Source organism: Aquila chrysaetos, chromosome 9 (assembly GCF_900496995.4).
Source record: "Aquila chrysaetos chrysaetos chromosome 9, bAquChr1.4, whole genome shotgun sequence".
Lineage (NCBI taxonomy): Eukaryota > Metazoa > Chordata > Aves > Accipitriformes > Accipitridae > Aquila > Aquila chrysaetos.
The window spans coordinates 43,479,658-43,497,186 of record NC_044012.1 but is presented as its reverse complement, the minus strand read 5'-3'; the positions used below and the strand labels follow the sequence as shown (position 1 = coordinate 43,497,186).

Here is a 17,529-nt window from a genome sequence, read left to right as displayed (position 1 = left end):
CACGGCGGCGGCGGCGGGGCCCGCGGCCGGGAGAGTACCGAGGGCTCGCCTCGTCCCGCCCCGCCACGCCGCCCTTCCCCACGGTCCCCGCCCTCCGCGGAGAACCGGGACCGCCCCGCGCCGCAGCGGCCTTTTCCCGGGAGGGCGGTTCTCCCGCGGCGCTGGGCGCTCTCCCCCACCCCCTCCCGCCCCCCCGCCTGGACGGCGGGATGGTACGGCCCGCGGCCGTTAGGGACCGTCGCGCAAGAGCCGTTGGGGTCGGGAGGCGGAGCGGTGGGCGGGGCTGCGGCGGCGTGATGTCATCGCCGGGCGTCACGCGGCAGCGGCCGTGCGCCGGGTCGCTCCTGACGTCACGCGCCAGCAAGCGGCGCCACGCGCGGCACGTGCCGCCAGTGCCCGACGGCACGCCGCGGTGCAATATCGTCGCCTGACGTCACGCGCCGGCAAGTGACGCCACGGGCTGCGCATGACCGTCGCCAGGCGTCACGCGTCACTCGCTAGCAAGCGACGCCGCAGGCCAAGCCGGGCGCCGCGTGGGATCCCGCGCCGCGCCTGGCGTTGCGCGCTGCCCGCGCGATGCCGCGATGCGAGCGTGACGCGGCGACGTCGCCCGTGACGCCGCGCGTGACCTCACCCCCGCCACGACGCTAGCGGTGTTGTCCCGTGAGGCCACGGGTGGGGATGCAGGCAGACCCCGGCGGCTGCCACCCCACGCGTCCCCCCCCCGCACCCTGTGCCACCCTGCCTGCGGCTGCTGCCCCAGCGCGTGCTGGGGGGGCTGCGGCGGGTCCCGCAACGCCTGCGTGGCGCGGGAGGGTGTCCCGCGGGTGGTGTGGCGTAGGGGGGTGTCCCACGGGTGGCATGGCGTGGGTAGGTGTCCCACGGGTGGCATCGCATGGGCGGGTGTCCCACGGGTGGCATCGCATGGGTGGGTGTCCCATGGGTGGCATGGTGTGCGTGGGTGTCCCACGGGTGGCATCGCGTGGGTGGGTGTCCCATGGGTGGCATGGTGTGCGTGGGTGTCCCACGGGTGGCATCGCGTGGGTGGGTGTCCCATGGGTGGCATGGTGTGGGTGGGTGTCCCACGGGTGGCATCGCGTGGGTGGGTGTCCCACGGGTGGCATGGTGTGGGTAGGTGTCCCACGGGTGGCGTGGCTCAGCCATGTGTCCCCTGGGTCCCCCTCCAGGTCACCGCAGCCCATTTCCCCGTGGCCCCCTCCCACCCCGCCGGCAGCCCCAGGGACCCCCCCGTGGGACCCCCCCACTGTCCCCAGGCCACCCACTGTGTGCGGAGGGGACCCGCTCCACCCCCCCTATCCCCACCCAGCTGCACCCGTGGGGGTCCCCCAGGGCGCTGAGGGACGCCGCAGGACACGGGTTCAAGAGACGTTTAATGACCCTCGAGGGTCCCAAAGCAGCGGGACGAAGCTGGGGGGGGGGGGGTCCCCACCGCCGGCCCCCCCCGGGGTCCCTTCCCCGGGGCAGGGGTGGCCGCGGGGGCTCGGGCTGGGGAAGAAATGAAGCACCCCCAGAGCTGCACATTGGGGTGGGGGCAGAAAAGGGGCAGGGGGGGGGTCCTGACACCCTTTTGCCCCCCCACGCCCCCCGGGGGGGGGGGGTTCAAGCAGCAGCGATGGGGGGCAAAGCAGAGAGGGGGGGGGGGCCGGTGCCGTGCTACCGGCTAGCACCAAGTGCCCTGCGGGACCAGGGGGCTGGGGGGGGGGGGGTGACCCCCATCGTGCCCCCCCTCCCCCAGGGCGACGCTCCTGCCCGTACCGGCACGGCGGTGGGCGCAGGGTTGGGGGGGGGGCGGGTAACAGCGGGTGACCCCCCCCCCACTCCAGGATCCGTCACTGCTTGCCGGGGGGGCGCCGGTGGGGGGCCACGATGCGGTAAGGGGGCTGGTTGCTGCCACCCCGCTTGCTGCGGGGGGGTCCGGGTGCCACCGTGCCGGGGGGGGCCGCTGCCTGAGCCGGGCTCTGGTTCTGCGGGGAGGAAAGGAGAGAGGTGTCAGGCGGTGGGAGGATGCCGGACAGTGCCCCCCCCCCCCCCCAAAAAAAAAGTCACCCTGCCATGGGTGCTGTGGGCAGGGGGGGGGGCCCTGCCCCGCAGAAATGGGGTTCATCGCTCCCCCAGCCACGCGACAGTGTGGAGCCCCACGGCTCCGGCTGTCCCCCGGGACCCCCATGCTGGGAGAGGCACACTTGGACTGGGGGGGGGGGGACACACGCACAGGAGGACCCCCCCTGGCTGGCACCCCTGCCTGGCACCCCCGGCCGGCACCCCGAGAGCCAGGGTCCCCCCTGCAGGAAAGCACAGCTGGAAAATGGAGGCGGGGGGGGGAGTGGGGCAGAAAGAGGGTGGGGGGCACCCGCAGCCCCCCCAGCTGGGCACCCTGGCACAGTGGGGGCCGGGCACTGGGGTCTCCCTTGGGCCAAGAGGGTCTCCATGGTCATCTCTCTCTCAAGCCAAAAGGGTTTCCATGGTCTGGTCTCCCTTGAACCTTGGGCGGCTCCAGGATTTCCCTTGGCCCAAGAGGGTCTCCATGGTCATCTCTCTCAATCCAAGAGAACCTCCATGGTCTCCCTTGAACCTTGGGGGGCTCCAGGGGCTCCCTTGGTCCAAGAGGGTCTCCACGGGTCTCCCTTGGTTTGAGAGGGGCTCTGTGGTCTCCCTCGAACCTTGGGCGGCTCCAGGATTTCCCTTGGTCCAAGAGGGGCTCCGTGGTTTTGTCTCTCTCAATCCAAGAGAACCTCCATGGTCTCCCTTGAACCTTGGGGGGCTCCAGGGGCTCCCTTGGTCCAAGAGGGTCTCCACGGCTCTCCCTTGGTTTGAGAGGGGCTCCGTGGTCTCCCTCGAACCTTGGGCGGCTCCAGGATTTCCCTTGGCCCAAGAGGGTCTCCATGGTCATCTCTCTCAATCCAAGAGAACCTCCATGGTCTCCCTTGAACCTTGGGGGGCTCCAGGGACTCCCTTGGTCTAAGAGGGTCTCCATGGGTCTGCCTTGGTTTGAGAAGGGCTCCATGGTCTACCCTGAACCTTGGGCGGCTCCAGGATTTCCCTTGGTTTGAGAGGGTCTCCATGGTCATCTCTCTCTCTCAATCCAAGAGTGTCTCCATGGTCTTCCTTGGCCCAAGAGGGTCTCCATGGTCACCTCTCTCAATCCAAGAGAACCTCCATGGTCTCCCTTGGCCCTGGGGGTGCTCCAGGGACCTGCTCCCAGGGGCTCCAGCCCCCCGTGCTCCATGCCTGCTCCCGGGGGGGGGGTTGGCGGGGCGGGGGGGGCCACGGCGCACCCAGCTCATGCGGGGAGGGGAGGAGGGAAGGCGGCGCGGTTACCTGGCCAGATGATGGCTTCCAGCAAGGTGACCCTTCTAGCCAGGACCTCCAGCCGGGCCTGCTGCCGCAGGAGGGTTTGGAAGCTACTGGCCTGGGGGAGAGTGAGAGAGCAGAGCAGAGCGCGCGTTCGCCGCCGCGGCGGGGACGGCACGGCACGGCACGGCACGGCACGGGCGGCGTAGCACGGCGTGGGTGGCATAGCGTGGGTGCAGCCCTGGCGGGCAGGGGGTGCCGGTGCGATGGGGGGGGGGGGGGGGGGGGGGGGTGCCAGGTCTCCCGGGAGGGTGCTCCTCCCGCTTTCAGAGGGGTGCCGGGGGCTCCCGTGGTGGCCCCAGGGGGATGCGAGGGGGTCCCCCATCCCTGTGGGTCCGGGGGGGGGGGCCGGGGGTCCCTTGCGCTGACCCTACAGCAGCCGCGGCTGCCTCGATGTCCCCACCGGTGTCCTGATGGGGACACGGCTGTCCCCTGCCCAGGCAAGTCCCAGCGGGGTGCTCCCTCTGCCCCCCCCCCCCCCCCAGCACGTCGAGCCCCTGGACACATGGTGGGGGGGACGGACATGTCCCCAACCTGCCCGGGGGGCCACCGGCTTGTCCCCAAGACGGAGACTGTCACGGGTGTCCCTGCTCGAGGTGGGCACCCCGGGCAGTGCCCGGGGGGCGGGGGGGTGTTCCTGGGGTGCCCCAGCCATGGGTGCAGGCAGGGGGGGCCCCGGCGACCCTCGCCCTATGAGCGGTCCCCGGTGCTGGCCACGATGTCGCAGTGTGGGTGGTGACGTCATGCACGGCTGATGACATCACACCGCAGCCGGGGCGAGGCTGACCCCCTGCGCCCCCCCCCCCCCCCCCCCCGGTGCCCAGGCGGCGGAGGGGAGGGGGTGCCGAAGGACCCCTCCCCGCAGCTCCATGACGTCAGCGAGCCGAGGGCCGCCGTGACGTCATGGGGGCCTGGTGACCTGCCAGCGGGGATGGGGGCCACCCCATGGAGTGGGGGCCACCCCGGGGGTCCCCGTCCCCGCCCGTGGCCCAGGCTGGCCCCCCCCCCTACTCACCGTAGAGCCCAATCATTGTTTCCAAGATTAAAACCCTCTCCGCTAAAATCTTCAGCGCCTCGCGGAGCTGGTGCAAACCCTCCCCCTGGGGAGAAGAGAGGGACGGGGGTGAGGGGGGGGCCAGACCCCCACATGGCCCCGGGCCACCTCCCCTGGGAGGGGGGGGGGGGCATGGAGGGGACACGGGTACCCCCCCACTTCTCGGCACACCCCGACTCACTACAAGACGGGGGGAAGGAATGGGGGTACCTCTCGGGGGGGGGGGGGGCACCAGCCCCCAGCCCTACCCCGGGGGGGGGGTCTGAGCCCACCCTGTGCCCCCAGCACAGCTCTGTGCCCTCCTGTATTGGGGGGTCCCGGGGGGGCTGGCTCTGTGCCCCATCACCCTGCCCAGGCACAGAGGGGCTGTGCTGATGGTGTGACCCCCCCCCCCCATGGGAGGGGGCAGCATGCAGGGGTGGTACCCCCTTCCCCCAGCATTTGGGGGGGGGGGGGGGTGTGAAACAAGCACAGCCAGGGATCCGTGTGCCATCACCGGGGTCCCAGGAGTGAGGGCACAGCTGGGGACTCCCCGGCCATTGACGGGGTCCTGGGGATGGGACAAGGGCACTGGGCACAGCTGGGACCCCCCCCCCATGCCACCATTGGGGTCCCAGGGATGAGATGTGGGGCACTGGGCACAGCTGGGACCCCCCCCATGCCAGCATTGGGGTCCCAGGGATGAGATGTGGGGCACTGGGCACAGCTGGGACCCCCCCCCCATGCCACCATTGGGGTCCTAGGGATGAGACGTGGGGCACTGGGCACCGCTGGGGACCCCCACGCCATCATTGGGGTCCCAGGGACAAGCCATAGGAGAGACCAGGGTGCCCCCCCCCAAGCCCATCACTGTCCCCCCAGCACCCACGGGTGGCCAGCCCCTGTCAGTAGACATGTCCCCACTCCTGTCCCCAGTGCCACCGGCCACTCACCCAAGTGCCCTTCTCGCCCGGCTCGCCCCTGGGGCCCGGCTCGCCCTGAAACACAGAAAGGAGACGGCCTGGCAGGGGGGGGGCACGGGGGGCTGCGGCCCGGGGGGGCCCGACCCAGCAACGTACCTGTGCCCCGTCCTGTCCACGGCTGCCTGGGTGGCCCTGGGGACCCTGGGGAGGGGGGGAAAGAGCCCGTCAGTATTTGGGGAGCACGGCCGGAGCCCCCCACCGTGGGAGATGGTGGCAGACACCCCACCGCCCCCCCCCCAGGCTGAGACCTCCCCAACTCGTGTCACAGCCCTGGGCTGGCAGGGACTCACCCTGTCTCCCTTCTCCCCGGGGGGGGCCGGCAGCTCCAGGTGCCCCGGCTTTACCCTGTGCAAGGACAAGGTGGGTGTCATGAGCTGGGGGGGGGGACACACAGGGCTCAGCCCACCCCGTGCCCCCCACCCCGGCGCTCCCGGCACTTACGTCAGGTCCTGGGGGGCCGGGTGGCCCGATGGGACCCGGGGGGCCGGGGGGACCTGCAAGGAGAGGGGGGGCTCAGCTCAGCTCAGCTCAGCCCTGGTAGGGTACCCCACACCGGGGCACCCCCAAAGTGCCAGGGTAGGGGCGTAGGGAAGGGGGGGACACGCTCACCCATCGGCCCCATGGGTCCGGGGGGTCCGGTGGGACCCACGATGCCCCCGACGGCTTCGGTGAAGGTGTTGGAGAGAAGCGGGTCCCCTGAAGGAGAGCATGGGTGGTGGGCAGGGGCCAGTTCCCCCCGGGGGCTCCCAGCACCACCCAGCCAGGCAGGATCCGGCCGCGCTACCCCCAGCCTGGGCGATGCTCCCACCCCAGACCCCGTAGCCCACTCCCCACGGCCGGGCTGCCCCTCCAGCCCCATCACTGGGGCAGGGATGCTCTGCCACGCTACAGCTCCCCCCCCTGACCCCCATCCTTGGGGTCAGCCAGGGGAAGGGACCCCCCCCCCCCACCGCAGACCCTCCTTACTGGGCTCGGCTATACGGGGTATCGCTGGCCCCACAGGGGCAGGGGGTCCCGGGGGGCCGGGGGGCCCGGGTAACCCCTTCTCTCCGGGGAGCCCCCTGGCTCCATCCCGGCCGGGTGGTCCTGGGGGGCCAGGGGGACCTGCAGGGAGGAAGAGGAGGGTGAAGGTTGGGAGGTGCCTGTTAAAGTCCTGATGCCTGAAGCTGTGCGGCGCTGGAGCACTTCCGAGCCCCAAAACCACTGCACGGACACCCCCCCCCCCCCCCCAAAATCTGCCTGCCAGGAAGGGGATGCTCAGCCAGAGCCAGGCACTGGGCTGGGACCCCCCTGCCCGCACCCCTTACCTGGTGGTCCCATCGGACCCTTCACCCCAGGAATGCCGGATGGTCCCCGTCCTCCTGCGTCTCCCTTGGGGCCGGGGGGGCCCCGCGAGCCAGATCTCCCTGCAGCCAAGCAGCACCCTCAGGGGAGCACCCCGGGGACCCCCCACCCCTGCCCAGTCCCCACCATCACGCTCCAGCACGGCTCCCCGCTGCAACCCTGGTGCGGGTGGGAAAAGCATCGGTCCGGGGCGGGGGGGGGGGGGCACCCCAAGGGCAGCAGCCCCACACCGGTGCCCTCACCCTGCCTCAAACCAGAAGCGCTTGGGGGGTGTGGGGGGGTCAAAGCCCTTCAAACCCTCCCCAGAGCTGGCCCGGTCCCCACGTGTGGCTCAGTGTCACCACCATTCCCTGGGGACAGCTGGGGTGGGACTGGGACCACCCCACAGCCCGTTCCTCCAGGGTAAAGAGCTCCAAGAGGGGGTCCCCCCAGGTCTGTCGTCCCCCCCCCCCCAAATATTGACAACACCCAGGTGTTTCGCAGGACGTGGCATTGCCACCGCCGGTGCCGTGGGATGTGGGTGGCCGGGGGGCAGCTGCCTGCCTTACCGTCATCCCCGGGGCTCCCGCGGGCAGCCGGGGACCCCCAGAGCTGCCCAGTCTCCGGCCCCCTGCCCGGGTTGCTGCCTTTGGGTGCCGGGGAGGTGGGGGGTTCAGCCACCGACAACCGGGCCACCTGGCAACGAGATGGGAGAGTTGGGTGCCGCAGCAGGGGGGGGGACCATAAGGTGACCCCCCCCCCCCCGACAAGGGCTCCCGGACCCCTCGAGGGGTGGCACGGTGAGCCAGGGAGGTGGCCGGACCCCCGGCCGGTGGCACAGCGTGGGGCTTACCTGCGCCTCAAGGGTGGCGAGCCGGGCTGTCAGCTCCCCAACGCGGCTGCAGTTCAGGCACCCTGCGGGCGGAAAGCGGGGGGGGGGGCACGGGCCGTTGGGTGGGGGGCACCCACCCGTCTTCGCCCATGCCAAATGCGGCTGGCTTGGGGAGGGACCCACCTGAGAAAGCCGTGGGGCGCAGGGAGGGACGGCGTGGGGCAGCGCTGGGGTGGCCGGCGTCCCGCAGGGCAAGGAAGGTGTGAGCCTCTGCCGAGAGAACAGGGGGGGGGTCAGGAAGGGAGCACCCCCCCCCCATCCCAGTGCATCGCCTCTGGTGGGGGACCCCCCAAGGGCCACAGGGCTGGGAAAGCCTGCTGCCCCTCACCCCAAAATGTGTGTGTGGGGGGGCTTGTAGGGGGTCCTGCTGCTTCTGCCCCATCCTCGCTCCGGGTGAGCCTCAGAGCCCCAAACCCACCCGTGGCCCCAGGGCAGATCCCCCCAAACCCACCCACGGCTCCAAGCCAGATCCCCCTTGAACCCATGCGCGATCAGCCAGATCCCCCCAATCCCACCCATAACCCCGAGTCAGACCCCCCCCAAACCCACCCACAGTCCTGAATAAGATGCCCCCAAACCCACCCATGACCACATGCCGGATCCCCTCCAACCCACCCCATAACCCTCAGCCAGTCCCCCCCAAACCCACCCATGACCACGCTAGACCCCCCAACCCACCCCATAACCCTCAGCCAGTCCCCCCAAACCCACCCATGACCACACTAGACCCCCCAACCCACCCCATAACCCTCAGCCAGTCCCCCCCAAACCCACCCATGACCACGCTAGACCCCCCCAACCCACCCCATAACCCTCAGCCAGTCCCCCCCAAACCCACCCATGACCACGCTAGACCCCCCAACCCACCCCATAACCCTCAGCCAGTCCCCCCCCAAACCCACCCATGACCACGCTAGACCCCCCAACCCACCCCATAACCCTCAGCCAGTCCCCCCCAAACCCACCCATGACCACGCTAGACCCCCCAACCCACCCCATAACCCTCAGCCAGTCCCCCCAAACCCACCCATGACCACACTAGACCCCCCAACCCACCCCATAACCCTCAGCCAGACCCCCCCAAACCCATGCACAACCACCCACCAGATACTCCAAACTCACCCCCAAGCCAGGCCCCCCCAACCCCGCCACGGTCCTGAACCCCATCGCCCCAAACACCCCCACGGCCCCCAGCCAGTCCCGTGTCCCCCCCTCCCAGCGAGACCCCCCCAGCCCCAGCTCGGGGGGATGCCCTTGGAGGAGGGCCACATTCCTGGGGACACTGCCCGCATCCATGACCCATTGTGGGGTCCCAGCCCCCCCCCGTCCCCACCGAGGGACCCTGGGGACAGCAGCTTGGGGCCACCCGGCGCGGCAGGAAAGGGGTGTCTGGAGCAGAGCTGGCGGCATCGTGCCCCCCTTCTCCCCCCCCCCACTGCCACCCCACCCCGGCATGGCCACCGCCATGCTGCAGGGGACAGCCAGCGCCGCCCTAAGCGGGCCCAGATGTGGGGCACCCGGCCAAGCACGCATAGAGCAGGAGGAGGAGGAGGAGGAGGAAGAGCCCCCCCGCCTCCCCCCCGGGCTGCTGCCACCCAGCTGGCTCCCCCCATGCCCCGCAGAGCTGAGGCTGGGCTGGGGTACGGGGCGGGGGGGGGAGAGGGAGGGAGGAGGATGGGGGAGACGATGGGGACAAAGACACACACACATATATCCCCCCCCCCCGGCCCCCGGTAAGGCGGCAGGCTGGGGGCCAGCTGCCGAGTCGGCAGCGCCCGTCCCACCACGCGCGGCACAGCCTTGCACCCATTCATCCACCCGCGAGCAGGCAGCTGCCCACCCGCCGTCCGGCCGCACACGGGGACGGCGGGCAGGAGGGCACGGGCAGTCGTCACCTCGTGGGCACGGCCACGCGCCCACCCACCCAGGAACGTCCATCCGTCCGTCTAACCATCCACGCCCCATCCATCTATCGACTTTTCCAGTTAGCCACCCCCAGGCAAAGCCAGCCAAGCAGCCATCTGCCCACCCACTCCCGCATCTACCCTTCCAGCCCGACGTAGGGCCACCCACCCGTCTGTCCACCCACCCGTAGGAATCTCTTTCCATCTATCCGCCCGCCCACTCGGCCACCTACCCGTCCATGCACACACAGGGACATCCATCCACGTAGCGACACCGGAACGTCCAGCCAACCATCTACCCACTTATCCATTCATCCATTCGTGGACACAGCCAGCCAGTCATCTACCCACAGGAACATCCATCCGTCCACCCACCCACCCACTCGCGGGAACATCCATCCATTCATCCATCCACTCAGCCATGGGAACATCCATCCATCCACCCATTCGCCCACATGGAAGAACATCCATCCATCTCTCTATCCATCCACAGAGGACCATCCATCCCTCTATCCCTCCATCCATCCCTCCATCCACCCACGGAGAGGAACAGCCATCCCTCCGTCCATCCACCCACCCACCCACAGAGGAACATGCCTCTATCCGTCCCTCTATCCCTCTATCCGTCCCTCCATCCACCCACGGAGAGGAACAGCCATCCCTCCCACCCACACGCGGGTCCACCTCTCCATCCAGCCCTCCCCACCCCACCGCACCCTGCCCATCCCCAGCAGCGATGCCGATGGCCGGGGGGGGGGCCGCAGCCCGGGCACAGCCCCTGGGTGACACCACCCCACCCCGGCCATGGAGAGGACCAGAAGCCCAGCGCCAGGGCAGGATGAGACCCCCTTCCCACGGCCGGTGCCGGTTCTCACCTTCCTCGCAGTTGGCCCCGGCGTGCCCGGGGCAGCACCTCCACTCCAGCGCCGTGAGCGTCTTGTAGGTCACCCTGTAGATGGGCCGGACGACGGTGCGGTAGCTGCTGGCACAGAGCAGGGCAGCGCTTTCAGCCCCATCCCGGGTCCGAAACCCCGGGGTGATGGAGCACCCCGGGATGATGGAGCACCCCAGGGTGCTGGGGCGGGATGCCGGGTCCCCGCTCCCGAGGGACCCCGGTGGCACCGCTCACCTGCCCCCGCTGCAGGCCAGGGGCCAGCGGCAGCCCTGGAAGACCCGCTGGAGGAAGGTGCCATTCTGGACGTGGCACGACACCGTCCGTGTCACCGTGTAGGAGCACCAGTTGCTGGAAGGGAAACCGCCGGTGCCATCAGCCCTTTCCCGGGGGACACCGTGGGGCTGGCAGAGGCGGCGGTGCCACCCGGGCTATGTCGTGTCCCCATCCCGTCCCAGGGGGTCCTGCCCCCTAAATTGCCCTGGGAGATGCCCACCCTCAGCTTTCGGGGTGCCCATGGGGGACCCTCCCGTGCGGGGGCTGCCCTGGCACGCTGGGGTTGGGGGGGGGGAGCTGAGGCCCCGCATTCCTGCTGCATTCCCGGCCCGGCACGGCGCTGGCGCCGACAGGCCTGGAGCGGGGCCCAGAGCCCCCCCCGCGCCCCCGGCCCACCCCACACAAAGGCTCCTTTCTTCGGGCGCCTGCCTGCCCCACGCCGGCTCCTCATGCCAGGCTCTGCCCACCCTGCCTGCCCCGGTCATGCCACCCCCCCCCCCCGCCCCAGCCTCAGTTTCCCCCTGCGGGGGGGGACACACCAGTGCCACAACGCTGCGTCCCCATCCCTGCAGCAAGCAGGACTCGCTGTACCCTCGGGAGCTTCAAACTCCGAGGCCATGCAATTTGGGTCAAAACCCAAGCTTTTTGGGACCGCCGCGGCGTCGCACAGCCCCTCCAAGCAGGGAGGCGGTGGTGGCGGGGACGAGTGGGCGCCGCGGGGGGACAATTGTCTGGGAGATGCCGGGGGGGGTGTGTGTTTGTGGGGGGGGGGGGGCACAGCAGGGTGGCACAGGGCTTTCCGGCCGGGCAGCGTCCCAGGCAGGCTCCGTGCCAGGGCCACGAAAGCGCCGAGCCCGCCGGGGCTGTCTCCACGCTCCTGCTGCCGCCCCGCGATGCCAAAACGGGGTCCCGGGGGACGGTGGCATCTCCGGCCTCCCTGCCCAGGGTGAAAGCCCCCGGCGTCGTCCGCCCTGGGTGGGCATCCAGCTCCCAGGGGGGATGCTCCTCGCGCACGCGGGGATGGCACGGGTGCTGCGTCGGGATGCGGCCGTGCCGTCTCGGCGTGAGGATGCAGCAGCGGTGCCAGCCCCAGCTGCGGCGGGCGCCCGCGGGGATGATGGGGATGGGGATGGGACGGGTCCCGGCCCGTTTCGCTTCCCGCCTGGCAAAGGGAGGACGTGGGGGAATGCCCTCCCGGGGAGCCGGGCAGGAGCTGGCGGGCATCGGCGTGCGAGAGCTCGCATGGCCTGGCACGACCCGGCCCACCCGCTGCTGGGCCGACACTCGTGCACCGAGCGGGCCCGGGCTCTGCTGCCGGGGCACGCACGTACCTGGGGCAAAGCCCACGTCGGGGTTGGCTCCGAATCCCACCCCGCTTCCCAAAACCAGCCTCTTGGCTTCGTGCCCCACCCTGCTCGGGCACGGGGGACCCCCAGGGATGCGTTAGCCCGGCAAGAGGGATAGGGTGGGGGCTCGCGGGTCCCCTGATGCCAACAGCAGGGTGGTGGGAGCCAGGTTGTGGGCTGGGGGGATCTGGTGGGGGGGGGGGACACACACGACACGGCAGGGTGGTGCCAAGGCGCCGGGGGCTTCCTGGGCTTGGCCGGGAGGGAAGGGGAAATGAGGCAGCTTCTGCCCGTCGCCTCGCCGACCCGAGCGGAACCGGGAGGTCCCGGCAATCCGGTGCCGGAGACATGGCCAGAGCCAAAGGTTTCCTGTAAACAACCCCCCCCGGCACCCCGCCTGCTGGGACGGGATCGTGGGGACAGGGACCACAGCCCCCTGAACTGGGCAGTGGGCTGCCTCGGCCCCCACCACCTTCCGGGGACGAGCGGGACCCTGGGGCCAGAACCACTCACCCCACACCAGTCCCAGCGTGCCCGGGCAGCCCCAGCAGTCCCAGTATGCCCAGGCAGCCCCAGTAGCCCCAGCATGTCCCAGCACCTTGCTAGCCCTGGTAGCTCTGATAACCCCAGCAGTGATGCTAGACCCAGTAAGTCCTGCTGTCCCCAGTAACCCCCAGCCCCAGTAAGCCCAGCTAGCCCCAGTATCCCCGGGTAAACCCCAGCCCCAGCAGCCCCCCAGCCTTCCCAGCCCGACTAGCCCCATCAGCACGGACCAAGCAGCCCCCGGCCAGCCGTCCCCAGCAGCCGGTGCCCCCCGGTGCCCGGAGCCCCCCCGTGCCCGCATCCCCGTCCCCCCAGTGCCACCCACGCTCCCTTCCCGGTACCCCCCAGTGGCCTGACCCCCCCCCCCCCCCCGCCCTCGGTGCCCTTGCTCCATCACCGCGGTGCTTCCCACCCGGTGCCCCCCCCCGGTGCCGGTACCTGCGGGCGGCGGGCTGCAGCACGGCCGGGCTCCAGGAACCGGCGACGGGCGGCGGCAGCAGGCAGCAGAGGCACAGGCAGAGCCCCAGGGGTACAGGCAGGGGCAGGCAGCGGCGGCAGGGCCCCCGGCCGCGGCCCGCCATGCCGCTCCGCTGGGCTCGCTGTGGGGCCGCGCTGCCCGGGCACCGGCACCGGCACCGGCACCGAGCGGGGCGGCGGGAGGGGGAGGGGACGAGGGGGAGGAGGAGGAGGAGGAGGGATGAAGGAGGAGGGATGGAGGAGGAGGAGGAGGAGGAGGAGGGACCCCACGCCCCCCCCCCCCCGTCTTCCGCCCCGCCGGCCCGGGGGTCCCGCTGGCGGCGCGGACGCGGTGGTGGGGGGGTGTACGATGCGGGGGGCTGGTCCCAGATGCGGGATCCCGGTCCCCGTGTGAGCGAGTGTGTCCCGGGTGGGAGCCCCTCCGCCTCGCTCTGCGTGGGTACACACGCGTGTGTGCGTCCCTGTGTGTGTGCGCGCCGGTCCACACGCATGCGTGTGCACGGGTGCGCACATCTGCGTGCTTCTGTGTGTGCATGGGTACACACGCGTGTGTGCTTCTGTGTGCGCCTCTGTGTGTGCGTGGGTACACACGCGTGTGTGCTTCTGTGTGCGCCTCTGTGCATGGGTACACACGCGTGTGTGCTTCTGTGTGTGCCTCTGTGCATGGGTACACACGCGTGTGTGCTTCTGTGTGCGCTTCTGTGTGTGCGTGGGTACACACGCGTGTGTGCTTCTGTGTGTGCCTCTGTGTGTGCATGGGTACACACGCGTGTGTGCTTCTGTGTGCGCTTCTGTGTGTGCGTGGGTACACACGCGTGTGTGCTTCTGTGTGCGCCTCTGTGTGTGCGTGGGTACACACGCGTGTGTGCTTCTGTGTGCGCCTCTGTGTGTGCATGGGTACACACGCGTGTGTGCTTCTGTGTGCCTCTGTGTGCATGAATGCGTGCATGGGTACACACACATGTGTTCTTCTGCGTGTGCATGGGTTCACATATCTGTGTGCTTCTGTGCGTGCACGGGGACACGTGTGTGTGCGTCTGTGTGTGCGTGGCTACACGTGTGTGTGCTTCTGTGTGTGCATCTGTGTGTGCATGCGTGCACACACGTATGCTTCTGTGTGTGGATCTGGGTCTACATGGGTATACACGCGTGTGAGCACGTACGTGTGTGTTGGTACACAGATGTTTGTGTCTGCATGAGCGCATATGAGTGCACACGCGTGTGTGCATGGGCGTGCGCGTCCGTGTGTCCTCGCGCCCACACCCGCGTGCCCGCGTGCCCGTCCGTGTGCGATGTGCCGCAGGTCCGTGGGTGTCTCTGTGCACACACGCGTGTGTGTGTGTCTGCCTGTGTGTACACAGTACACAGCCTGTCTGTCTGTCCGGTTGTCTCCGGCTGTTCTTCCGGCCGCCTCTTCCATGTGTGCGCGTGTGTGGTCCCTGTGTTGGGGCGTGCAAGGAGGCCGCGTGTGTGCATGGGCGTGCGTGGGTGGTCCCTGCCGGGGGTGTCAGCGGGGGGGGGGTGTGTGTCTGTGTCTGGGTGTGTGTCTGGGGACACGTCCCCGCACCGGCAGCACCCCAGGGCCCCCCACCCCTCTCCTCTGCGGGGCGCGGGTGGGGGCTTCGGCCCCCCCGATCGAGGCTGTCAGCACCCACCCCCCCACCCTGCCTGCACGGGGGACCCAGGCGTCCGGGTGGTCTCATCTGCTAACCTGCTGTGTCCCTTCCCTGGGAGACAGCGGGGAACCCACGCGTCCGGGCCCCCCATCCATGGGGTGGGGGGTGTGCGAGGGGAGCTGTGCTCTGCCTGCCCCCCCCCCCCCGGCCCCCTCCAGCGTGGGGAGAGCCCTGGAAAGCCTGGAGCTGGTCTGGGGGGGGACACAAGCGGGGCAGGAGGACTCTGCGCTGGAGCGGATAAGGGAGCGCTCCCACAAGGCCCCCCCACCCATGGGTGCCACCTTCCTCTGGGCAGGGGGGTAAGCGGGGAGCTGGCACAGCACAGGCGGGGGGGATGCACCCCCCAAAGCACGCACCCAAGCCTGGGGGGACCCATCACCCCGACTCCCCTGGTGGGAGCCCTGCCGGCCCCCCGGCTGGCAGCCACCCCCTTGGTGGTTAGAGCACGGGAGTGTCCCCAAAGCCCTCCCCGGCCCCCCCGCAGCACCACTGGCAGCCTGGCCTCGGTGTGTCCTTGCTGCAGGGCGCGGGATGTGCTGTTTACCCTCGTGGGTGCTTGGAGGAGCCGAAGGCCGTCCGTACTCCTCCTCAGACTAAACAAGGCTATGGTCGGGCGCCCGGGGTCTGGTGAGGGCCCTTGGGTGTGGGGGGGTGCGTATCGCACTGGATGATGCACAGGTCATCCCCCAGGTCTGGGTGGTCCCCCCATGCACGGTGGGGACAGGGCTGGGGTGCTATGAGGGCTCAGCACCGGTGGGACGGATCCTGCTTGGCTCTGGCAGGCTCCCTCCGGCAGCCTGGAGGCTGGGGCTTTGGGTGGACTGCAGGAATTGGGGTCCCCCAAAGTGGGGCAGCCCCGCACCCACTGCTCTCTGATGGCTGTCCCAGGCTGTCCCCAGCCCAGAGCTGAGCACATGGGGCCCAGCCTCAGGCTGCAGAGGACCTTGTCCCCACGGCTCCCCTGAGTGACCCTCATCTGGTTCTGGGGTCCCCTCACCCGGCTCTGGCGTCCCCTCACCCATGCCCAGCCCCTGCTTGATGACATGAATCCCTCCAGGGCTCCTCAGGTGTGTTTTAGCCTGGGTCCAGGTCCCTGTGTCACATCCCTGCCTTGGCTCCATGTCCCCATGCCACGTCCTCATCCCAGCTCCAGGTCCCCATGCCATGTTCCAGCTCCAAGAGCTTGCCCTGGCTCCATGTCCCCATGCCACGTCCCTGTTGGCCCAGCTCCATGTCCCCATCCCATGTCCCTGCCCCAGCTCCGTGTCCCCATGCCATATCCCTGTCCCAGCTCCAGGTCGCCATGCCATGGCCCAGGCAGGGACCAGGGCTCGGAGCTGAGCTGAAATGAGGCTTCTGGGCCAGGGGAGGGCTTGCGGGGGGTTGTCAGGAGGGTCCGGGGGGGGGCAGGTGGGGCCACTCAGAGCAATTACAGCCTATTAGTGCCCACAGGGCCCTGCCCCACGTCCCCACCAATGTCCCCAGCTCTGCATCCCCCGAACTACCTCTGTGACCCCGTCAGCTCCCCAAACAGCACGTGCCCTCCCAGCCCAGCTCCCAGCAAGGCGTGGGGCATACCGGGATGGGGAGAGGCTGCTGGTGGGTCCCAGGGGTGGTGATGAGGCTCACAGAGCAGCCCCCCCGGGACACCCACGCTTGCCTGAGCCACAGCATAGGGTGCCAGCCTCCAGCCCCATTTGCCCCTGGGACTGGCTCCTGGCACGAGACCTGGGTGCAGCTCATTGCATGGATGGGGCAGTGGGTGGCTCCTAGGGCCCATGCGCGCCGACGGGGAGCCGAGTCCCCCCACCGTGGGGACGGGGACAGGGACGGGTGGGTGTCCCTATGCTAGACCCCTGCCCGGCCCTGGGGGTGGGTGCTCGGGGCAGGGACCGAGCCGGGGGGGGGGGCTCGGTGCCCCCCACGGTGCCACCCCGGGCTGCCACGCGGCGTGGCCGAGGCCACCAGGTGGCACTGCGAGGCCACCGTGGCCCTCGCTGCCCGGCCCCCGGCCACCCCCAGGGCCAGCCCCGGTCCCCGGCGGTCCCGGCCGGCCGGCCCCCCCGGCCCGTGAGTGTCCCCTTCCCGGCGGCGGGGGCGAGGGGGGGGACATGCGGCCAGAGCCCGGGAGGAACAACCCCTCTGTCCCCAATCTGTCCCTCCACGGACATGGCCACAGTGGCAACCCCTCTGTCCCCAGATCTGCCCTCTCCATGGGTACGGCCAGAGTAAAAAAAACCTCTGTCCCCAAATCTGTCCCCAAATCTGTCCCTCCACAGGCACATTTAGGGTGACAACTCCCCTGTCCCCAGATCTGTCCCCTCTGCAAGCACGGTCAGAGCAACAGCCCCTCCGTCCCCAGATCTGTCCCCAAATCTATCACTCCGCAGGCAGAACCAGAATGACACCCCCCCATCCCCAGATCTGTCCCCAAATCTGTCCCTCGGCAGGCAGAGCTGCGAGCCCCCAGGCCAAGGGGGGTGGTGACGGGGGCGAGCGTGGCAGACACCGGGGTGTCCCCAAGGCTCACGGCCTCCTGCCACCTCCCGTGCCTCAGTTTCCCCATGGGGCTGCAGGAACCACATGCCCTAAAGGGGACAAGGTCCCCCCCCAGCCAGGCTGGTCAATGTGGGCCCCCCATGGGGACTCCCCACCCCACGTGTGTGTGTGAGCACACTCATGCTCGGCCCTCTGACACGCTCGTGTGCCCGTGCCCCGGGGCTGGGCCACCTGCGGGTGCCACTGCCTGGTCCTGCGCTGGGCGCAGGTTCCTCGTGTGGGTGCTGGGTGCCTGGTGTCAGTGGGGGTCCCA

The 17,529-nt window shown here is 70.1% G+C and overlaps 1 protein-coding gene across 1 annotated transcript; it reads right to left on the bottom strand.

The window, feature by feature from the left end:
- Positions 1-1,373: 1,373 nt before the first annotated feature.
- Positions 1,374-13,527, bottom strand: EMID1 (EMI domain containing 1). The gene is given in 16 exon segments (XM_041126373.1): positions 1,374-1,985; positions 4,388-4,472; positions 5,359-5,403; positions 5,485-5,529; positions 5,679-5,702; positions 5,704-5,733; positions 5,830-5,882; positions 5,998-6,084; positions 6,355-6,492; positions 6,696-6,794; positions 7,281-7,407; positions 7,565-7,626; positions 7,727-7,813; positions 10,383-10,486; positions 10,637-10,750; positions 13,003-13,527. Coding segments are annotated over 16 exon segments (1,554 nt in total). The 5' UTR covers positions 13,146-13,527; the 3' UTR covers positions 1,374-1,674.
- Positions 13,528-17,529: the final 4,002 nt, after the last annotated feature.